Below are 23,812 nucleotides of genomic sequence, written 5' to 3' on the forward strand. Positions count from 1 at the left end.
CCTTGGGCACTGCCAGGGACCCAGGGCAGCCACAGCTGCTCTGGGGAATTTGACAGGCAGCAGCCAAACTGTCCCAGCTGTGTCACTATTAAAATGGGAATAATCTGCTCGATGCCCCCTAAAACCTGCCAGGGCCATCTCCCCCAGCCCTGTGCCCACCTCAGGCCCTGTCCCAGCTCTGGGCTCGCAGCAAGGACCAGTCTGTCCCAGGCTCTGGGTGGGCACAGCACTGTCCCTGTGCTCCCCAGTGCCACTGCCAGCTCTGTCCCCCCCAGCCAGGGACTCTGATGCTGCTGCTGCTCCTCAGGGCACCTCTGCCTGCAGGAGATTTGCTTCTCCTCACTCCTTCAGGGGGCCAAAGCAATTAAACAGTGATTGCTCTGGGCCATAAACCATGATGACTTTTAAGCACATTTGCTTTCAGGAACTGGCTGTTTCGAGGCTGTGCCTTCCTGGATTTCCCTTGAAAGACTCACAGAAACCACTGCCCTGAAAAATGAGTGTTGAGAAGGCTGCTCCCTCCTGCTCCTCTTCCCCATCTATTTCCCAGTTCCTCAGGGTAACTGGGGCCAGGTGAGGCCCTTCCAGCCCCTCCTCAGGGCAGCTGGGAAATGTTTGTCCTTCTTATCCTAAAAAGAGTGCCCAGCAGGCATGATGGAGCTGCAGAGCATCTTTCAAACAGGCAGACACTTTTCATTTGCAGATTAAAGAGTGGAGAAATTGCCACCTCCCTGGGGAACACAGCCCAACCTTTAATTAACCTCTCAGCTCCAAACCTGTCCCCTAATTTCCAGTTCCTGCTAACGAGAGCTTTGCTGAGCTCCTCAGCCTGAGTCCTGCAGGGTGGCAGCTTTGAAGAACTGGGATAAACCCAGCTTCCCTCCTCTCTTCCCTTCCATCTCCCACTCTGGAATGCAGCAACAGGGATGGAGGAGCCACAAGCCCCTGCTGCAGATTTTAGGGGCTCTAAGCATGCAAAATGACCTCCACATGTGGTTTCACTCTGTCCTTATCCTCATCCTCTGATAGGAGCGTTCCCAGCACGTGGGAATGCTCGACATGGGATATCCCAGAGATCTGGAGCTGATTCACCTCTGGAAGCAGCTGGAGCAAGGCAGCACCTCTGGAAGCACCACCTCCCTCCAGCCCTGGGAGGAGAAGGCACCTCTGGCTGGCAGCAGCTGTGCTAGGAGGTGATGGAGAGGAAAACCAAAACCCCCAGCTGCAGAGGCACGGAGGAGCAGCAGGGCTGGGTGACACCAGGTGGCCCTGCAGGAGCTGCCACACCCCGGGGCAGCCCATCCATCCCTCCCCTGCCCCAGGCACTGCAGCCCTACCTCCATCAGGTCTATGAGCCACAGGAGCCGCTCCTGGGGTGCGCCAGGGGGAGAGCAGAGGAAAACAAGCACAAAAGGGAAAATGTGCCATCAGGGAGGGTGCAGAACGAAGGAGAGAGCTGAGCAAACCCTGGCACGGCACTGCCCCTGTCCCCAAACCCACCCCAGCCCCAGAACCCAGCCCTAGAACCCACACACAGAACCCACCCCAGAACCCACACACAGAACCCACACACAGAACCCAGCCCAGAACTCACAGAACCCAGCCCAGAACCCAGCCCCAGAACCCACACACAGAACCCTGCCCAGAACCCAGCCTCAGAACCCACACACAGAACTCACACACAGAACTCACACTCAGAACCCAGCCTCAGAACCCACACACAGAACCCAGCCCAGAACCCAGCCTCAGAACCCACACACAGAACCCAGCCCAGAACCCAGCCCCAGAACCCACACACGGAACTCACACACAGAACCCACACACGGAACTCACACACAGAACCCAGCCCAGAACTCACCCCCAGAACTCACAGAACCCAGCCCCAGAACCCCGCCCCAGAACCCACACCCAGAACCCAGCCCCAGCTGCAGCCAGGGAGGGCTGGAGGGTGGAGGGAGCCCCTCCTGCCAGGGTGCTGGGGAGGGAACAGCAGCAGGGGCTGAGGGATCACTTTGGGAGCCCTGCCCACATCTCTCCTGCTATCCAAGCACCCATCCACCACGAGCTGGTGCTCTTTGCTTGGCAGCTGCTCCAGCAAGTGGGCACAGCCATGCTCAGTGGCAGCATTCCCATCCCCCTGGGTGGATCATCTCCACTCCATGGAGCAGGGTGTGCTCTCCCACCCCTGGGGACAGCTGCCACACGGCCAGGGAGGGCACAGGGGACACGTGCTCTTGAAGGAAGCTCTTAGAGCAGTAGTGCCCACTCCCTTCCCTGTGCCACAGCAGCACCCTGGTGTCCCTCCCTGAGCTCTGGGCTCCTGTGCCAGGTGGGGCTGGGCCCTTGGTCACACACTGGCCCAGGCAGGCGCGTTTGGCACGGGTTGTGCAGCACCAGGCACACCTGGAGCACGTGGCACAGCCCCAGGCATGGGCACAGCATGAGAGCAGGGTGTTACACTCAGCACACAACCCTGGCAGACCTGTGCCAGCCCTCAGAAGAATTTTCCCAGCAGCTCCTTGGAGAGCAGAGCAAAACTCACTTTGTTTATGCAGATCCAGAAAGGATCTCACTGAAATCCCTCCTGACCTGAGCAGGTGGCTTTCCTGTGGGCACTTGTGGATTTAACAGGATAAAAGCACAGCTCTGATGCTCTGACACTCTCTGAGGCCTCTCACAGGCAGGCAGAGCCCCAGGAAAGCCCCCTCCCCTCTCCCCCATGGGCTGTGCTGGGTGGACCCTCCCCAGCCGTACCCACCACCGTGGGCTGCTTTGCTCGCTGAGCACAGAGCCCATTGTTCCCCCTTCTCTCCATGAAGGGTTTAATTTCCAAGGTTACTAATGCATTTATCATGAAAGGCATTTTATGGCGAGGAAATTAGTTTGGGGGCTGTGTGCCTGCACAGTCTGAGGTGATTACAGTAACTTAATTAGACAGTGCGTGCGACAGGGGCCTGGCAGAGACGTGGGAGTGCTGCTGCTGCTGAGTGCTGAGAGTGGGTGGCAATGGGATGCAGCTGCCCAGCCACTGTGGCTCCCACTGGGATGGGGAGCAGGCAGCCAGCATCCTTAAGAGGTGATTTAGGAGCTGGTGAACAGCAGCAGGCAGGGCTGGGATTCCTGTGGGGATGCAGCTCCAGTGGATTTCTGGGAGCAAGGCAGGCTCTGTCCCTCACTGGGATGAAGGTGATGCCTCAGGTTTCAGCTTTTCTATTTTTCACATTCTGTGCTGCTTTAGTGGGTGGGTCTGGGCTTCACATCAGGGCATGGTGAGCTCTGTGCACAGAGCAGGGAGACAAAACAATTCCTGCTCCAGCTGGGCACCAAGGACAAATGACCCAAATCTCAGCCCAAGAGCACAAACACCGTGGGCTGGAGAGAGAAAAACAAGCAGGGTGGGACTGCAGGGGCTAAAGCTGGAATGGGACAATGAACTGCAAGATGCAAATGGAGCAGAACTGATCCAAGGGAGAGACCCCGTGCCTGGTTGTGCATTTTGGGACCATTTTGGTTCATCTTGGGTGCAGCCCTGGCTGGGCTCTTGTGCTGCCCAAGGTGGATCCATGGAGAAGATCCTTTCAATAAATCCCTGCTTTATTCTTTAGCTCTGTCCAGCCTCTGCTCTAGGCCAGCCTGCACAGGGCATCAAAGGGACACGCAGCCCTCAAGCAGGGCACAGCAGCACCTCAGTGTCAGGGGCACAGAGGCACCCAGAACCTCATGGCATCACCTACAAACCACCCAGAGTGCACAGAAAAATAACAGCCTTGGGGAACCCATGGGGGAAGCTGGAAGGGCTCCCTGTGGGGTGAAATGGCCTTGCAGCGCTCAGGGAGAGCAGCTTGCTGTGGCACTGCCAGGAGGAGCTGCTGGAAGGAAGGGATGGGGCAGGAGGGACCTACCCTGGCCGAGCTGACGGTGGTGGCAGTGAAGTGGCTGCTGGAGGACGAGACGGTGTCGCTGTAGGACATCATGGAGTAGGAGTCGGGGCTGGGCCCCGCGGGCTGCCGGGCCTTCATGGACTCGATCTCCCTCTTGAGCACCAGGTTGTCAAAGCGGTCCAGGTCTTGTGGGGAGATCACCCCCCTCACCTCGGAGAGCAGCGAGAACTGGCCAGGCACACACAGAGCCACAGCCAGGTTGGAGCACAGTCACATTCCTGGGGAGCTGGGGGTCTCCCTCCCACCATGGTCAGCAGTGGCAATGGCAGGTGATGGAGGAGGTTTGGCCCTAAACGTTACCAGAAGCTCCTCTGCCACTGAACAGCAGCCTGCATCCCCACAGGGTGCCCAGAGCAGCTGTGGCTGCCCCTGCATCCCTGGCAGTGCCCAAGGCCAGGGCTTGGAGCAGCCTGGGACAGTGGAAGGTGTCCCTGCCATGGCAGGCATGGAACGAGGGGATTTTTATGGTCCCTTCCAAGCCAGACCAGGGTGGAATTCTGTGCTGGTTCCACGATTGTCACAGACATCTTTTATGAAAAATCCTTTCCTTAGGATTTTTCCTCCTGAGAAGCTGAGAGGCCTCAGGAACAAAATGCAAACAATGGTTATCTGCTGCTGTGGAATGCAACAGGTGCATCTGGGATTGGTCTCATGTGGTTGTTTCTAATTAATGGCCAATCACAGTCAGCTGGCTTGGACTCTCTGTCTGAGCCACAAATGTCATCATTCTTTATTATTCTATTCTTAGCTGGCCTTCTGATGAAATCCTTTCTTCTATTCTTTTTAGTATAGCTTTAGTATAATATATATGATAAAATAATAAATCAGCCTTCTGAAACATGGAGTCAGATCCTCGTCCCTTCCCTCATCCTGGGACCCCTGTGAACACTATCACACACGATAATGTGGATTTATCTGCCATACCCTCCCCTTTTCCCAGAGCAGATCACCTTGGAGGCACAGGCCCACATGGTGACAATGCCCACAGCAGGGCAGTGACTCTGCTCAGCCCACCAGCCCCCAGCAGCTGTCCCTGCCCTGGGGAGGGCCTCACCTTGGCGTGTGTGTTGAGCAGCTCAAAGAGGGCCATGACCAGAGCATCCACGGAGATGTTGCCCTCCTTGTACTCGTCCAGGTAGTAGCCCATGGTGGCCCTCTCCTGTTCGTTGAGCAGGTGCCGGGCCTGCTCCTCCAGCATCACCCGGCTCTGGTTCACCATGGTGCTCAGGGTCACCTGCGAGCCGGCCAGGCCCCGGTAGAACACGGGCTGCAGGGCACAGGGGACAGCCTTGGGGCAGTGGCAAGGAGGGCAGAGCTCTGCTGAGCCAGCTGGGCCAAGCAGGGCCCCTGCTCTGGGCTCTGCCACCAGCCCTCCCTGCCAGCACTGCCTGCAGGGCAGCTGGGAGCCAGACTGCAAGGAGGATTTTGGGGAGGACAGGAGGAAGGTACCCCCAGGTACCCCCCATCAGCCTTTCAGTGTCACCACTTGTTTGGGAAAGTCCAGAGCCAAGATCAGAGGAGCTGAGCTTTGCTCTCTGGGCCAGGGACAGGAGCCAGGGCACGGCTGGGGCTGGGCCAGGGCAGCTCAGGCTGAGCTCAGGGCAAGGTTCTTCCCCCAGAGGGTGCTGGCACTGCCCAGGCTCCCCAGGGAATGGGCACGGCCCCGAGGCTGCCAGAGCTCCAGGAGCCTTTGGGCAGCGCTGCCAGGGATGCCCAGGCTGGGGTTGCTGGGGGGGCTGGGCAGGGACAGGGGCTGGGCTGGGGGATCCCTTCAGTCCCTCCCAGCTCAGGACATTCTGTGCTGCTCTGATTCCCTCAGTTCATGCAGCACCAGTTGAGTTTCCCATCCCTTTTCAGCAAGTGGAGATCCTGTCTCCCCACCAGGCAGTGATTTAATCCCAGGCTGTGCTCCTGTTCCTCCCTGCCAGAACTGGGGAAACTGGGGCCACAGAAGACAGGCCAGCTCCCCATCCTGTGGAAAAGGCACATTTGCCCCCACTGCCAGCTTGAAGCAGACCCTAGTGGAGAAAGAGCCACTGGCAACCAAAGGAGCCCCAGGGAGAGACAAGCCTGGCTGCAGATGAAAGAGTTTTTCCCTTTGAGAGGGATTTCTGAGGGGAGGTCCTTAGTGTTTCCTCCCAGGCAGAGCTGGCACAGGGATTTGGAACCAGACAAGACCCTGACTATCCCAGAGACAGAGAGGAGTTGAGGCTGGGGAACATGTTTTGCCAGCAAAGAGTACAAAGCTGTTATCAGTGAGAGCCACCTGTGAAACCTCCCTGCTTAATTTCCATTTAAAAGCAATGTGCTTTGCAAGGAGGTGTCGAGGAGATGCTGGCACAGAGCTGCAGGCACAGCACGGGGTGAGTCCCTGTGCCTGGTGAGCTGGGGAGGGCTGGGACAGAGCCCTGCAGCTCCCAAGGCCCACAGACAGCCCCCATGAGGCCAGTCATGGTCACCTCTGCAGGGTGGAGGGGTCCCCACAGTCCTTGTCCATGGGTGATCATTGCCCCTTGCCCATGAAGGCTGGAGGGCACCAGATGTGTCCTCCAGAAGTGGCACAGGAGAGGGGACACCACTGTGTCACTGTAGAACACAGCATGGGGACGAGAAAAGCCCATTAAAATCCCAAACCAGCATCCCTGCTGTAAGAATGGCCCTCCCTCCCATGGAAATAAACCACAATAGCAGTGATAATTTCCCAAGGATCAGGAGTGTCTTACCCTGGCTGCCACGTCCATGGCATGGTCACCCACTGCCCTGCGAGGAGGGAGAAGATCAGTTAGCCCTGAGTGCCTGGCACCTGGCACCTGCTCTCCTCTCTGGAGAGCCACAAGCTTCTGGCAGGGACAAGGGGAAGGGACTGTGGACGTGACAAGTTGGTCAGAGAGTGAAACAGATAACTATGTCAGCCATTGTTCAGGGAAAAGCTGTGGGAAGCTCAGAGAAAAGAATTAAAACAATTCTTATGTTAAGTCTCTGCAGCTGGTGTTTGTGAACATGTGGAACGTGTTCTACGTGATATTTATGGAAAGATGGTGTTGCTCCTAATTAACCAAATGGGTGACAGGTGTTATTAGAACCAGTCAGGTTGTGGGTGAATGATGTTGCTTATAAAAATGTGAAGTTTTGTAATAAAGGAGCTTTTATGCCTTCTGAAAATGCATGGAATTGTGTCACCTTCATTCCTGTTCCTGACTCAGTGGTGACATCAGACAGCACAACCTTGTCCACACCTGCTGCACCCAACAGGCCAGAGATGCTTCCCTGACACGGGAGCAGACCCCAGAATGGGAGCTCCATGGACAGCCTGGGGGTCCCCATCCTCCCAGGGTCTCTGAGCTGACAGACCCCCCAAAAAGCCCTGGTCTTAGATTGGAAATGGGGCTGTGTATTCAATTCCTATCTGCCAGAGCTGGGGCAGTTCTCTGCTGTCCATGGGGCAGTTTTTTCTTGATCTCTCCCCCAGCCAATCCTCCCTGCAGGAGATCTCTGCTGTCCATGGCCACTGAGTGTCCCTGCAGGGCTGATCCAATTCCATCATCCCATGGGGAGATGCTGCACCCAGGGGAGGAGCCAAGCATTCCTACCTGGATCCAATGTGAGCCTGGCACAGCACAGCAGCCTTTGCCCAGTGCATTGCCAGAGGAGCAGCTTCTGCTGCCCTGCATGGCCAGAGGGAGCCCAGGCCCATCTCCAGCAGCCCTGGAGCTGCAGAGGAAAACTCCCCCCTTGTGCAGGATCCCTGCTCCAGCAGAACCACAGCTGGCACTGCAGGAGGGCTGAGCCCCCATGGGATGGGGCTGTGCCACCCCCTGACACACAGGGGGCAGGGACTGCTCTGACTCTGGCAGTGGTGTTTTGTTGTTGTTTGTGCTATTGCATTTGTATTTTTAATTTTCCTAGTAAAGAACTGTTATTCCTATTCCCATATCTTTGCCCGAGAACATCTTAATTTCAAAATTATAATAATTTGAAGGAAGAGGGTTTACATTTTCCATTTCAGGGGAGGTTCCTGCCCTCCTTAGCAGACACCTGTCTGTTCAATCCCACTCAGCCCCCCAGGCCCTTACCCTGCAGAGCTGAGCAGGGTCTCCCCGAGCTGGGAGCTGCTGATCCAGCGGGTCTCATCCACGGTGGTGCGGGCGTGGGGCAGGCGCCCGATGTCCTTCACCGTCATCATCAGGTGCCGCGAGGACTTGAGCAGCTTCACGGCCTCGTCGTGGGGGATGCTCAGGAAGCTCCGGCCATTCACCTCCAGGATCTGGTCTCCCACCTGTGGAATGAGGATGGACTGAGCCTGGCAAGTCCCTGGAGCTCTCCTGTTGGGAATAACTTTCCTGTCCCAGCAGGGTGGTGCTGCCCAGTCTAGGCCAGCTCCAAAGTGGGATGCAGCAGCTGGAGAGACCAGGGACAATGCTCTGGATGGAGATCATTGTCACAGTCATATTTTCTGAAAAATCCTCTTTGCCCAGGAGTTCTCTCCTGGGAAGCTGAGAAGCCTCAGAGAAAAAGGAAAACAATATTATCTCATCTGCTTCTCCTGTGTTTTGCTGCTTTGGAATGTGGTTGGAGATTGTTTATCCAACATGTGAATTGTTTTGACTTAATGACCAATCACAGTCAGGCAGTGTCAGGACTCTGGAAGGAGTTCACATTCTCTGGAAAAATCCCTTCACCCAGGGTTTTTCTCCTGGGAAGCTAAGCCTCAAAGAAAAGGAAAACAATTCTCATCTCATTTGCTTCTCCTGTGTTGTGCTCATGTGGAATGTGTTTGGAGATTGTTCACCCACAGGTGATTGTTCCATTGGATTCTGCTGGGAGTTGTTTTCACTCTTTGGCCAATCAGGGCCAAGCTGTGTCAGGGCTCTGGAGAGAGTCAGGAGTTTTCATTATTATCTTGTTAAGCCTTCTGTCTGGATCCTTCCTCTATTCTTTAGTATAGTTTAGTATAGCATTCTTACTATAATATAGACTTTAAAATAATAAATTAGCCTTCTAAGAACATGGAGTCAGATTCATCATTTCCTTCCTGCCATGGGGAACCCTGAAAATACCACAGATCATCCCTCAAGCTGGCAGCCAGTGAGGCTGGAGGGTCCTGTTGAGGATCCCAGCTCAGACTGATCTGCCCAGTCTCCTCCACCAACCAGACCAACCCCAAAGAACATCAAGGCCTCCAGCCCAGTCCCTGCTGCTGCTCTGGGATGTCAGGAACCATCTGTGGAGGCCCCAGCCCTCAGATCTCTGCATGCAGCAGGGAGGGGCTCACCACAGCCTCCATCACAAACTGCAGCATCTGGCACAGCTGCATTCCATCTCTCCTCTGCTGTTTCCTCCCCTAAGAGATTTCATTCTTTGGACAAGGCCTTTGCTGGAATCAGGAGCTGCCCTGACAGCCTGGCCTTGTTTGAGACACAGCACCCATCTGGTGTTTCACCCTTCATCCCAGGTCCTCTTCCTCTGTGCTCCCAGGGCATCCAGGGCTGCTCCTCCTCACTCCTGTATCACAATTCATCCTATTCCTGATAAACCACATTTTTGAAACTGCCCTTTCCTATCTTTGCTTAACCACAGGCCTCAGCTCAGCTCTACCAAAACACAGCATGGATTTTCTCCTTGCCTGGCCAGCAAGGAGACACAGGGAGAGAAAAGTTGCAGAGAAGTGAAACAAATGATCAGTGGCAGATGAAGGTGCCTGTGAAAGGACAGATGGAAGAGATTAGGCCTGTTAAATTTAGAGAGGAGATCATGTGGGGGGCTGGAAGGAGCTATACAAAATAATGCTGGCAATAATGAGAAGCCAGGGAAGGGCTCCTGTTTGCCCTTCCCTCTGCTCAAAGGACAGAGGAGGCTCAGGGAGGATGCTCAGAGTGGTGTTGAGAGGAAAAAGGACCTGCAGCAGGAGCATCATGGAGTCATTTGGGTTGAAAAAGGCCTTTAGGATCATTGAGTCCAGAAGCAGAGAGCTCAGCTCCATGTTCAGCTCCATCCAGGGACCCTGAGTGGATTTGCCTCATTCTTCACCATAAAGTTCCATGGTTTGTGTTGGAAGTGACCTAAAACATCCCAGAAGTGTGAAGGGAGGGATCCCAGGGGAAAGCAAATAACAAAAATGACCCCAACCATGGGGCTCCACAAATATCTCAGTTTCCCTTTGAGCTCTGTCAGCTTTAAATCCACTGTCAGAAAATTGCTGGCTACCTGTGGATTCTTTGCTTCTTTTCTGCCAGGGTCAGGATTAAAGCACAAGATGATATTTCTTGTTGAGACTCAGATGTTTATCAGTTCTTATCCATGTCACAGTCTCACAAACCCTGAGTTCTACAGCACTTCACTGTAACAAACTAAAAATGGAGCCCCATCTCTCTCTCTACAAGGCCTTTTAAGGATAAACTGTCCAATTAAGAAATGACCCCTAAATTATTTTTACTTTTAACTCAATAACCAACCACTCATGGCCTGCAATGTGGGCTTTTTTATCCAATTACACAAAACCACCCAAACCCATTGAGAAGAAGGTGAAGGAGAAGGAGAAGAAAGTGAAGAAGAAGGTGAAGAAGAAGGACCAGCCTCTTCTCTAAAACCTCCATCTTGCATCACATATATTACTATATTTTAAACCCTTAAACTCTAAGTTTCCCACCCTGTGATATCACACACTTCTATTCCAACTCCACACCCACAATCCCAGTCCTGCCATTCCATTTTGGAAGCCTCCCCACGTCCTCAGGTCAATGCAGTGTTCTCCTGGGGTCAGTGTCTGTCAGCACAGAAATCTGAAATTCTCAGTAACCAGGGTTCCAAGAGTTACCAATGTAACAGGGGAGAGGAATTATGCCAGGGGCTGAAATGCCAAGAGAAACCCCCACTCAGGTGCACAAATATCATCTCCCAGGCCTTTCTGATCCATCAGGAGTGCCCTGGAGTGGATTTTGCTGCTCAAACAAGGAGCACAGAGTTCACTGCAGCACCAAAACAATAAAAATCCAAATTTGATTAGGCAGTTTTATTGCAATTATGAATCTTTAATGGTTTTCCATAGCAGGGATTAAATTTGCATGTTTTTTTTGGTTCAGGACAGTTACATGGGTTTAATAATCTTTAATTTCTCCTTTTAAGAGTGAACCAAGAGGAGCCTGGCACGCTCTTGTAACATCAGGGAGACCAGAGGGGCCCTGGATTTTTTGCTAATTAACATAGATAATTATAGTTTTCCCCCAAAGTCAAGTGGGAAAGTAACAAAAAATCTGCAGAGAAGCAAAAGAACCATCGACTACAACAAAAGCTGACCCTGAGAAATGATTTGCTGTATTCACAGCTCCAAACTGGCACAGAATAAAAGAAATAATAATAAGACACACACACACACACAAAAGTTATAATAAAACACAGGAAAATTATTGCCCTGGATATTTCAGGAACTACTTTTCAGTTGTGCTCAGCTAATGGTGGGTGGATACCCAGGATGTGCTGAATGCTTGAACACCTCTGAAAATGTGGATTACTCTCATTTCCCAGGGAAAATTGTAGCCTGAAATGCAGGGGCTGAACACGACACGCAGAAGGTGACACACCATGAGAAAAAGAGAGTTTGGAAATTACACCTCAATGACAGCCCTGGCTCCTGCTCCTTCTGGAGACAGTGGGGAAGGGGAGGTGCAGTCAAGAGAAACGTGATGGGCTTCAGACAAGGGTTCTGAGCAGCAGAAATAATCAGAATTTGCTTGGAAAAATTCTCTTTAATCAGAGTTTGCTCGGAAAAATTCTCTTTAAAATAATCAGAATTTGCTCTGGGAGAAATTCAATCATACAGACAGAAAAACAGGCAAGAGATTTTAAATGTGAGTTAAGGTTAAAAGACAGCAAAGTGAGCTGGGAATAACAGGGCCAAGGGGATGATGCCAAATGGGTTGGCACTGGCAGCAGTCCTGTTTAATGCCACTAAAGTGCCAGCAGAGAGGCTAAATGACACTGGACATAGCATTAAAGTAGAAGGAACCTCTCTGCAGCACAAATAATTACCAAAAGCCCTTAAGAAATTAAAGATACGGGCAGGAAAATGTATGGATCAATTTAGAATTGACCAAATGAAGGCTCCCAGTAAAGAAGGGAGTGCTCAGCTTCTCCAGGAGGGAAATGGCTCAGGGCAGATGATCCAGATGATCCATGTGGGAAGGGTCCAGGACAGACCTGTGCCATTCACATTCTCTGATAAAATCCCTTCGCCCAGGGTTTTTCTCCTGGGAAGCTGAGAAGCCTCAGAGAAAAGGAAAACAATTCTCATCTCATTTGCTTCTCCTGTGCTGTGCTCATGTGGAATGTGTTTGGAGATTGTTCACCCACAGGTGATTGTTCCATTGCATTCTGCTGGGAGTTGTTTTCACTCTTTGGCCAATCAGGGCCAAGCTGTGTCAGGGCTCTGGAGAGAGTCAGGAGTTTTCATTATTATCTTTTTAGCATTCTGTCTGGATCCTTCGTCTATTCTTTAGTATAGTTTAGTATAGAATTCTTTAATATAATATAGTATCATGAAATAATAAATTAGCCTTGTGAGAACATGGAGTCAGATGCATCATTCCTGCCTTCAATGGGGCATTTTCCTGCAAATCCAACACAGGACAGGGAATGAGGGGGCCATGGCTGGCTCAAAATGGGTCCTTTCCTCAAGCACTGCAGCCCAAAGAGGGGAGATGAGAGCCTAGGGAGGGAAGGGGCTCTCTGGGGTGGCAGTGCTCGTGTGTGGCTGCATTTCTCTCCACAGAGAAAAGCAAGGCACAACTTCCCAAGGATGTTTTGTGGGAATCATAACGAGGAATCTCAGAGAAAGAACAAACAGTTCTTGTCTCAATTGCTGCTCCTCTTGTTGAACTCGTGTGGAATGCATTCTGGGGATTGTTTGACCAATTGCATCCACGTGTGTTTGTCAGGACTGTCAGCAGACAATCACATTTGGTGGAGTTGGGTACTTGTGCAGTTTCAGTTTAGATGTAGTGTAATATAGTATAGAATAATACAGTATAATAAAGAATTAATTAGCCTTCTGATATCAATGGAGTTAGATGCATCATTCTTCCCTTCCATGGGGGTTGCTTGCTTTTCCAATAATTGTGGCACTCCTGGGGGGAGGTTTTTGATGGCCTCCCAGGAGAGGAGATTTCTGTCCCCATCTAGGTGACACCACTGAAAGGACCAGGAGAAATGTCTCATCTTGGGTACCACAACCTCCTGAGTGACTTTGTCACTTTGCAGCTCATTCCCAAACTCCGAGGAGCCACAAGGTTTTTACTCCATCTTCTCTTTTTCTAGGAGATTTGTCTGTGTTCAGACCTCAAAGCTCACTGCAGCTTTCAAGGGGTGGCTTTGGGATGAGTTTGCAGATGACACCAAATGTGTCCAGGGAAGGGAATGGAGCTGGGAAAGGGTCTGGAGCCCCAGGAGAGGCTGAGGGAGCTGGGCAGGGGCTCAGCCTGGAGCAAAGGAGGCTCAGGGGGGCCCTTGTGGCTCTGCACAGCTCCTGACAGGAGGGGACAGCCGGGGAACAGGGGCAGGAGCAGAGGGAGCGGCCTCAGGCTGGGCCAGGGGGGCTCAGGGGGGATATTTAAGAAAAAATCTCCACCAAAAGGCTTGAAAGGGCTCCAAAGTCCCCATCCCTTGAAGGATTTAAAGCCATGTGGATGTGGCACCTGGGGACATGGGGCAGTGGTGGCCTTGCAGTGCTGGAGGAATGGTTGGACACGATGATCTTGGAGATCTTCAGCCTAAATTACTCTTTGTTCTATGACAGCCAGTGCTGAGGTAAAATCATTCAACTCTTCCTATTTACAGTCTCCCTGTTCCTCTCCTCTCATATCTGGATAAATATGGATCATGATTTCCACCCCAGCCCTCGTTCTGGGAACTCAATATTGAGTTGTTTGCTCAGAGCGAGCTCCCTGGAATCTGCTATTTCTGATCTAAAGGTCAAGCAGAGCAAACAAAAATGGCTTAAGGACAAAAAAGAACCCCAATCCTGACAAAACACAGCACCAGGAAAAATGAGCAAAGAAGAAATGAGGGCCAGCAGGGCCAGGAACAGCATCAGGAGCTCAGCTCGTGCCAGCACCACTGGGGACAGCAGGAAGGAGGCAGGAAGGGCAGGAGCTGAAAGCAAACGAGGCTGAGTCACCCCCCTCCTCTAACCCCCACTTCTTCACTCTCAGAACTTCCTCGGAGGCAGCAGATTTTCAACCATGCCCCAAGAACACATTGTCAGAAGTTTCATGAATGAATAAACATCTAGAAGGCCAAGGGCAAGCCTATGAATATTGAGTTATTGACTGAGTGCAGAGCTCCAGCCTGGTTTTGGCTGCAGTTCTGCCTGCTGAGGGAGCAGGACAGCAGCACCTGAACCAGCACCAGCAGGGCTGCAGCTCCTCTGGGACCCTCATCTCAGGGTCTTGGTCCTTGTTCCTGGAGCTGGGAAAAGTTTCTGAGCCTCAGAGAAACTTCTTTGGTTTTGCCTGGCTTTCAGTAGCTTTTGTTTGTCCTTCCATCAAAATTTAAGGGAAGTGGTTTTTATTTATTAATTATTTAATTATGAATTATTTATTTTTGTTATTATTTGAAGAGTCTGAAATTCTGATTTGGTGCGATAGATACAAGGAGCTAAAAATGAAATGTCTGACAAAATTACAGATTGGTTTGGGTTAAAAGGGACCTCAAAGCCCATCCAGAGCCATTCCTGCCATGGCAGGGACACCTCCCATTGTCCCAGGGTGCTCCCAGCCCTGTCCAGCCTGGCCTTGGGCACTGCCAGGGGTCCAGGGCCTGCCCACCCTCCCAGGGAAGGATTTCTGCCTTTTCTCTCATCTAAACATCACCTCAGAATCAGCTTCCCATCAACCCAGCCAGGCTGTGTTGAGCCCATATTGAGCAATCCCACAATATTTCCATTTCAGAGAGCAACAAATTACCTGGAAATCACATTTATCCACCAGTTCTTGCTTCCTTGTGCCATCACATCCCTTCCACCACCACCTGGAGCAGCAATCTACACCCCACCATGTCTAACAGAAGGACCTAAAAGGCCTTTTTTTACCTCCAAACCTCCAGGCAGCACTGAATTTACAGCCTGTAGCATACACAAATCAGGAGGGGAAGCAGCTGTGAGCATCTGAAATCCCACCAAGGCTGGCATCCAGCACAGCACGAGCCTGCTGGACACACAAATCACTGCCTGGAGAGCACAGCAGCAGGGGGGGATCTCCAGAATCAACCAGCAGAGGCTCAGGTGTGCAAACAACAGTGCCAGGACCTGGGGGGACAGGGCAGGGAACTGGCACTGCTCTGGCTGCTGAGTGTGGGTGTTTGCTGGAATTCCAAGCAGGCAGGGAGGGATTCAGCCAGGAGTTCTACTGTTGGGACTGTCCCTGTGACATCTCCTCACTGCCAGGGGATGCAAAAGGAATAAAAGCAGAGATTTTCCCTGTGCAGCAAACCCAGGGAACAGAAAAAACACCAAGGAAAACAATGCAGCTTCTTCTTTCTCATGCTGCATTTAAACTTTCAGGCTTCTGGGGTTTAGGGGATGGATCCTGACCCTGGCACAGGGACAAACACCCCTGGCAGCTCCAGGCAGTCCCTCCCCTTCCACCTCTACAAATTGTCCTGTGCCTCTTCTTGTCCCTGCCTCAAAATCCTGTGCCCCAGAGCACTGCCCCTCTTGCTGATGAGGCCACCAACATCCCTGGGACACAGCTGGGGCCCAGCCAGGGCTGTGGGCAGAGGTGCCAGCCTGACCTCTGGGGTTCTGCAGGGAGCTGGCAGCAGCATTCCTGCAGCCTGGAGAGCACTGTGCCATCCCCAGGATGCCCTGGAGAGCACTGTGCCATCCCCAGCATGCCCTGGAGAGCACTCTGCCATCCCCTTGATGCCCTGGAGAGCACTCTGCCATCCCCAGGATGCTCTGGAGAGCACTGTGCCATCCCCAGCATGCTCTGGAGAGCACTCTGCCATCCCCTTGATGCCCTGGAGAGCACTGTGCCATCCCCAGCATGCCCTGGAGAGCACTCTGCCATCCCCAGGATGCTCTGGAGAGCACTGTGCCATCCCCAGCATGCCCTGGAGAGCACTCTGCCATCCCTAGGATGCTCTGGAGAGCACTGTGCCATCCTCAGGATGCCCTGGAGAGCACTCTGCCACCTCCAGGATGCCCTGGAGAGCACTGTGCCATCCCCAGCATGGCCTGGAGAGCACTGTGCCATCCCCAGGATGCTCTGGAGAGCACTGTGCCATCCCCAGCATGGCCTGGAGAGCACTGTGCCATCCCCAGGATGCTCTGGAGAGCACTCTGCCATCCCCAGCATGCCCTGGAGAGCACTCTGTCATCCCCAGGATGCCCTGGAGACCACTCTGTCATCCCCAGGATGCCCTGGAGAGCACTCTGCCATCCCCAGGATGCTCTGGAGACCACTCTGTCATCCCCAGGATGCCCTGGAGAGCACTGTGCCATCCCCAGGATGCCCTGGAGAGCACTCTGCCATCCCCAGGATGCTCTGGAGACCACTCTGTCATCCCCAGGATGCTCTGGAGAGCACTGTGCCATCCCCAGGATGCCCTGGAGAGTACTCTGCCATCCCCAGCATGCCCTGGAGAGCACTGTGCCATCCCCAGCATGCCCTGGAGAGCACTCTGCCATCCCCAGCTGCCCAGGGATGAGGTGGAGTCTCATCCCAACCCCACCTGGACACATTCCTGGTCACCTGCCACCCTCTCTGGGATCACTCTCACCTTCAAGCCAGTGCTCTCTGCCTCGGAGCCCTTGTCCACACCCGTGATGTAGATGCCCAGGGAATATTCTGCCCCTCCTCGGATCATGAGGCCCAGGGATTTCCCTTCATTCAGGACCAGGTTCACCTGCAGGGGAACAGGAAGAGACATTGATGTGGTGTCCAAAGCAGGGGTGGGACACAGCCACAGAGCTGGGCTGGACAGCAGCTCCTGTGGGATTGAGGAGGCAGTGGGAACCAGGAGGAAAAGCTCTGGGGGCTGAGAGGTTCAGCTACATGAGGGGCAGCACATGGGGGTGGATTGTCAGCCAGGATCTTTAATGGAAAACTCTTCCCCCAACCCAGGGAGGTGTGATGTCTTGGAGTGGCTACCTAGAACAGAGGCTAGAGCAGATAAAGACAATAGAAGTATTTATTAAAGGCCAGCAAATCAGCTGGTCCACAGTAGTTTTCCACTCTCTCCTCTTACAGGTTGTCTGGAGTTTCCTTCATTTGCCTCACAATCATCACAAGGACCCTGAAGACCCCAACAGGAGCTCTGGCCTGGCTGAGGTGGACATTTTCTGGATGTTTTGTGATTGTTTGCAGGTGTGCTCGCTGTGCCTTCACAGAACACTGCTTTGAACAGGTTCTGATAAATGGTGCCTTGTCCTTGCACACTCACACCTGCCCCACAGGTTCTGATAAATGGTGCCTTGTCCTTGCACACTCACACCTGCCCCACAGGTTCTGATAAATGGTGCCTTGTCCTTGCACACTCACACCTGCCCCACAGACTGAGGGGTCTCAACACAATGGCCCATGGATCTTCCCCACCTTTTGGCCAGATGCCTCTCCTTTGGATTGAGACTCTGTAAACTGGAACTGTTGAGAGGACTTTGGTGAACCCCCATGAACGGTGAATCTGTGGTTGGACCATGAGGATTCCATTTTGTTGGTAGCTATATTCCCCTTCCCCTCTTTGACTTTCTATCTTTTATTTTCTTTTCTGATCCCTCTATTGCATTTGCTGTTGGCCCTCAATGAAGGTGCATTTGTTGTGATTAAACTGCCAGTCCCCTGCTGTTTGTATTGTGCACTTTTGGGATCTGGAAAGGAACCATCACGACCCCGCTTGCCCTAGTGGATGGTGACACAGGCGCACCCCTGGGGCAGAGACCTGAGAACAACCCCCAGAACCCCAGGAGCAGCAGTGGGGTGGTGCCAGGCAGCACTGGCTGTGAATTCCCCCTCTGGCATTGCTGCCTGAGCAAACAGAGCCATGATCCCCTATTGGATTTGCAGGGAATGTCCCAACAGAGGCAGGAATGATGAATCTGACTCCATGTTCTCACAAGGCTGATTTATTACTTTATGATACTATATTATATTAAAGAATACTATACTATACTAAAGAATAGATGAAGGATCCAGACAGAAGGCTTAACAAGAGAATAATGAAAACTCCTGACTCTCTCCAGAGCCCTGACACAGCTTGGCCCTGATTGGCCAAAGAGTGAAAACAACTCCCAGCAGAATGCAATGGAACAATCACCTGTGGGTGAACAATCTCCAAACACATTCCACATGAGCACAGCACAGGAGAAGCAAATGAGATGAGAATTGTTTTCCTTTTCTCTGAGGCCTCTCAGCTTCCCAGGAGAAGAATCCTGGGCAAAGGGATTTTATCAGAGAATGTGAATGGCACAATCCCCTCCACCCAGCCTGGCATGAGCCCAGCTCCAGCCCTCTGCCCTTCCCTGGGCAGAGCTGACTGTGCAGGGCCACTCCAGGCACTCCCCACAGGACAAACCCCACAGGGATAATCATGTGCTTGATTATCTCCAATTAACAATGCCAGGACAACCCTTTCCATAGATCCAGCACATCCTGCAGCAGCCATTTCATACTTCCCACAACCTGCCAGCAGCACCTGGGCAGATGTTCTCCCCACCAAATGCTGATTGCAAACCCAACTTCCATCTGCCTTCATCCACCCTCTCTTCCTCACAGGCCTGACAATATCTGGGTGTTCAGGTGGGAATTTGGAGAGCAGAGTAATCCTGTGCTCAGCCCCCTCAAGGACTCTCCATTTAAATTGGCCTTTGTTCACTCCCTGCATGACACTTTTAAAATGAGTAATTCCGGGGTTATTTTTTTGCTTTGCTCCCAAGTTTTGAGTCACTTCTGGATAAAAGCAGACAGCAGGAATAAAAACAAATGAGAAAAGCCAAAATGTGTTTCACACTGATAGAAACAGCCAGAAACAAGCTGTTTGTGAAGGGCTTTTATATTTAAACCCTTTTACTGCAGTCAAACCAAAATCTTGAACATTTACCTGGATGGAAAAATAATTCCCAGCTTCAGGTCAGTAATTAATCCATCTTTCTAGAGGACACAGCATCACAGAGGGAATTCAGGCCAGCCTTAGAGTGGCTGGTATTGAAAACCATTTTCTGTCTTGGTGACAGAAACACAGAAATCAGCAGCAGGACACAAATCTACTTAAGGCTCCAAATTCTGGATTTAGAGAAATGGATGCAAAGCTGGAATAAGAATTGTAAAACATCAACTACCTGTACCAGCATCCTTCTCTGAAAAACCTGATGTTCCCTGGGTTTCCTTTCGCTGCTTTAAAGGGCAGAAAGTGCTGGAAACAATTTTAGCATGGAAGGATTATAAAGGAATTACAGAGACCTTCATGCTCCAGGCTGGGGAGATGAGCTGGGCACTGAACCCACCCAAAGGAGCAGCTGCCTGTCACATCCAAGGGCACTTTGGTTTTCTCTTCACAGGGAAACCTTGCTCTGGACCACAGAACACTTGGCTGAGTGCTTTTGAAAATTAGGAAAAGTTTCAACTTTACTGAAATGCTGTTACGGGGAAATTTAGGATTTCCCTGCTGTAAGTTTTTCACCCCATCGTGGCTGTGCCTCTCAAAAAATTCCCCAGCAGTTTGGGAAAAAATTACAAGTTAGAGAAATGCAGCAAGGTGCCTGGAATCACAGATCACACCAGAATAGACTGGGAATGGCAAAATTCCCTCTGTAAGTGCCCAAATGACATTTCTGTGTGCTGGGGGTAGCTCCAGGAGGGCAGCTCTGCAGGCAGACATTTCCATTTCCCTCTAACACTATCCTGGTAAGCTGAGAAGCTGCTCCCCCCAGCTGGGGAGAGCATCAGATGGAGTAAGAGATACCCCCTGTCCCTCTGCTCCTCAGGGGCTGCCACGTGAGCTGCTCTGTTTGGCCTGGCCAAAATGTGGAGACGATTAATTAACACTTTATATGGAGTTTATAGAGTTATACCAATGCAGAACAGGGCTTGAAAAATATGAAGGCTAAAATCTGAAGGCATCAATTGAGAGATTCTTTTTGATGAGGAGGCTATGGGAGAAGAGAAGACTGAGAGGGGATCCCACCAATGCATATGAACACCTCCAAGGGGTGTCAGAGGATGGTTTGCCCTGCACTGAGCAAACCTGTGCTTCCAGAGGCAGGAAAATCACAGATCCAGAAATCCTGGAGCCACAAAAACCAGCAAACCCGAGCTGTGCGTGCAAACCTGCACTTCCAGAGGCAGGAAGAGCATGGATATAGAAAACTTGGAGCCACAAACAGAAATCCTGGAGCCACAAAAAACAGCAAATCCAAGCTGTGTGTGCAAACCTGCATTTTCAGAGGCAGGGAAGGCATGGATACAGAAATCCTGGAGCCACAAACAGAAATCTTGGAGCCACAAAAACCAGCAAACCCAAGCTGTGTGTGCAAACCTGTGCTTCCAGAGGCAGGAAGGTCATGGATACAGAAATCCTGGAGCCACCAAAACCAGAATACCTGAGTTCTGTGTGCAAACCTGCACTTCCAGAGGCAGGAAAGGCAAAGAAACTGAAATCTTGGAGCCACAAAAACCAGCAAAGCCAAGCTGTGTGTAAACCTGCTGGCAGCCCAGAAAGTTGGGTAGCTCAGGGCTTAATTGCATCTCTTAATCAGCTAATAGCTGCAGCTCCCTGGATGGACCCTGCAGCAGGAGCTGCCAGGAACAGCGTGGCAGAGCAGGAGCAGCCAGCTCAGGGACTCACTGCAGAGTGTGGGAATGGCTGGGGAAGGGAGAGTGCTGGGTCAGCCTGGGGAGGGAAGGTGAGGACTTTTGGGCTACCTAAAAACACAGGCCAGACAGAATTAAGGCAATAAAACACATTTCTATTTATGGAAGAGCCTTCAGGTCCATTTCAGGCAGACAAAGCCCCCAGGGCCTACACCCAAAATGGATGAGGGGTCACAGGTTTCACACTTTTATAAGTTTGGTCCATTTGCATATTGGGGGTTCGTCTGCCAATTACAGCTTCAGGTAAGGAAGTCATTGAGCCCCAGTTTGCTGCCCCCAACTCCCTTTTGTTTCCATCTCAGTGCCTGAGGCAGTGAGGGGTCCTTGATTGCCAGGCCTGGAGAGGAATTGTTGTGTCTGCCCCAAATGGGAAAGCAGCAGCAGCTCCCACTGTGTGTGGAGTTTGGAGTTACACACTAAAGAACTGCAGGGTTACACATAGATGGAAAATATAAAAGCTCAAATCCTAAGAGATGAAAGGAGCAATGCAGGGATAGGCTGATTGCCAGGATGAAGCAAAGGCTGAGCCACTCCATGCCAAGGGCTTGGGGACCACAGGCGACAATTTGCACTCTCCTTCCCAAGGGTCTGCAGTGATGGCACAGTTGGGTGGTGGCAGGAGGGTGGCCCTGCCTGCTGGCTGTCCCATTGTCACCCTCCTGCCAGCCTGGCCCACAGCCCACACACAGCTCTGAAGCACAAGCCCAGCTGTGCCCAAGGAGGGAGCTCAACCTGAGACCAGGCTGATGTTCCCAGTGGTTCCCAGATGTTCCCAGTGGTGATCCAGGTCCCTCTGGGAGCCTCAACACAGCATTCCCTGGGCCAAGCCCCTGTGCCTGGGCTCTTCCCCTCAGGCTGGCCCCCGTGTGATTGGCACTCCAGTGCCAAGGCTGGGCCCAGAGAGGGCATTTTGGTGCCATTTCCACTTTATGCTTCCACTCTCCCCCCCTGGCTGAAGCTCCCTCAGGGAGAGCTGGGATCACCCTGAGCTCCTAAATCCAGGCTGTCCTGACACCATCCTAAACCAGGCAGCAAACATGGACAGGGGAAAACTGTTCTGTGGGGGAAACTGAGGACATCCCAGATAAAAGAATGGGTTGGGTTGGAAAGGACCTTAAATCCCATCCCATCCCACCCCTGCCATGGCAGGGACACCTCCCACTGTCCCAGGTGCTCCCAGCCCTGTCCAGCCTGGCCTTGGGCACTGCCAGGGATCCAGGGGCAGCCCCAGCTGCTCTGGGCACCCTGTGCCAGGGCCTGCCCACCCTCACAGGGAACAATTCCTAATTCCCAATATCCCATCCAGCCCTGCCCTCATTTACCTTAAGGCCAGTCCTCCTTGTCTCATCACTGCCCATCCTCATGAAAATCTCTTCCCAACCTTCTCCCAAGTCCTCTCAAGCACTGGAAGGAGCTCTAAGATCTCCCCAGAGCCTGCTCTTCTCCCAGAGGAATGGGAGACTGCCCCTGGTGTGGGCAGGGACACCTCCCACTGTCCCAGGCTGCTCCAGCCTGGCCTTGGGCACTGCCAGGGATCCAGGGGCAGCCCCAGCTGCTCTGGGCACCCTGTGCCAGGGCCTGCCCACCGTGCCAGGGAAGGATTTCTCCCCAATATCTCATGTAATTCCATCATCCTTCAGCTTGAAGCTGTTCCCTGTGTCCTGTCATTCCATGTCCTTGCCCCAGTCCCTCTGCAGCTCTCCTGGAGCCCCTTTAGGTCCTGGAGGCACAGTAACACCCAGGTAAGGTCACCCCCACCCTCTGCCAGGCATTCCACAGCAGATCAGTGCCCAGTGCCCACCTCCTTCCCTGTGCCAGCCCCAGGTGACTCCTGCGTGCATCACACAGAACCATTAGGAAGTCCAAGGTCACAGTTTTAATTTCTGTTTCAAGGCTGAAACATCTGCCATCTCCTGTAGCAGGAAATGAAGGGGAATAAAAATAAAAATGCCATCATCAGTGAGGGACTTGCTCTGAGCTGATTCCTGCACAGGATTGCTGCTGTCTGGCTTTATGGAATTACCTGTTGACAGATTCCAATTTGCCATTAGAAAAAGGCCTTTCAGGCAGGAATTAGCCTGCCCCAGTAGGGCTCAGCACGCAGCTGGGTGGCTGAGGAGGTTCCAGCCATGCTGGCAGCTATTTCCAGGCCATTGCTGCTGCCACACAACACAAACAACGCCTGGGGAGGCTGGCAGGGCTCATCCTCCTCCTGCTTCCCAAGGAAACCCCACAGTTTGTGTCTAGACATCCTGCACACAGCAAGTGTGGGGAGGCAGGGCTGCCTCACAGCCTTTAGCTGTGACACTGGTCAGAGTGGTCCCTGAGTCCTGGGGGTGCCAGGGCCACCAGAGCTGTGCCAATGTCACCCCCTGCCCAGGGCAGCTCCCTAAGGCAGGGAGATAGAACATAAGTAAATAAAAGTAGTATAGAAAGTAATTTTACCCCCTAAAGAGTTGCAGCTGAGCCAATTATTAAGGATTAGGAGCAGGCCTGATGTTAAGAGGCCACAGCTGTAGCCAATAAGAACAGTGTTATAAAAGAGGGGATTGGGTGGTTAAGGGGGAGCTGGAGTCAGTTGGCTGCTGTGAGGACAAGGAAGAGGCAGTGCCCAGAGGAGCTGCCTACGAGAAACATCAGGGAGGTACAAAACTCTGGCAATATGGAACCCTTGCTCTATAATGACAACACCCTAAGGCCACACCAGGACTTGGGCTGCCACCCAATGTCCAGCACTGGGGACAGGGAGCAGCTCCCAGGGCTGGGAGGTGACCCAGAGCACAGGGACAGGGACCAGACCAGGTCTGTGCCCAACCCAGCTCCATCTCCTGCTGAGCCAGTGCTGCCTCCCCACAGGGCAGGGCTTGGCAAACACCAACATCAATTCTGGGTGCTGCTTCTGCCTAAAGTGATGCCTCAGGTTCAGCTTTTCTATTTTTCACATTCTGTGCTGCTTTAGTGTGTGGGTCTGAACTTCACATCAGGGGATGCTGAGCTCTGTGCACAGAGCAGGGA

General features: G+C 52.5%; 1 protein-coding gene across 3 annotated transcripts in view; it reads right to left on the reverse strand.

Moving 5' to 3' along the window:
- WHRN (whirlin) overlaps positions 1-23,812 on the reverse strand; it is a 64,386-nt gene that overhangs the window by 10,147 nt on the left and 30,427 nt on the right. For 2 of the 3 annotated variants that reach the window (XM_036394059.2, XM_036394056.2), the window contains 6 exons: positions 16,713-16,838; positions 8,015-8,217; positions 6,665-6,701; positions 4,996-5,208; positions 3,903-4,109; positions 1,338-1,370 (listed from right to left, as the gene is read on the reverse strand). In XM_036394059.2, the coding sequence (XP_036249952.1) occupies positions 1,338-1,370; positions 3,903-4,109; positions 4,996-5,208; positions 6,665-6,701; positions 8,015-8,217; positions 16,713-16,838 (819 nt within the window). The remainder of the gene's footprint in view (positions 1-1,337; positions 1,371-3,902; positions 4,110-4,995; positions 5,209-6,664; positions 6,702-8,014; positions 8,218-16,712; positions 16,839-23,812) is intronic. The other variant, XM_036394058.2, reaches the window with a different exon arrangement.

Source organism: Molothrus ater, chromosome 20, assembly GCF_012460135.2.
Source record: "Molothrus ater isolate BHLD 08-10-18 breed brown headed cowbird chromosome 20, BPBGC_Mater_1.1, whole genome shotgun sequence".
Lineage (NCBI taxonomy): Eukaryota > Metazoa > Chordata > Aves > Passeriformes > Icteridae > Molothrus > Molothrus ater.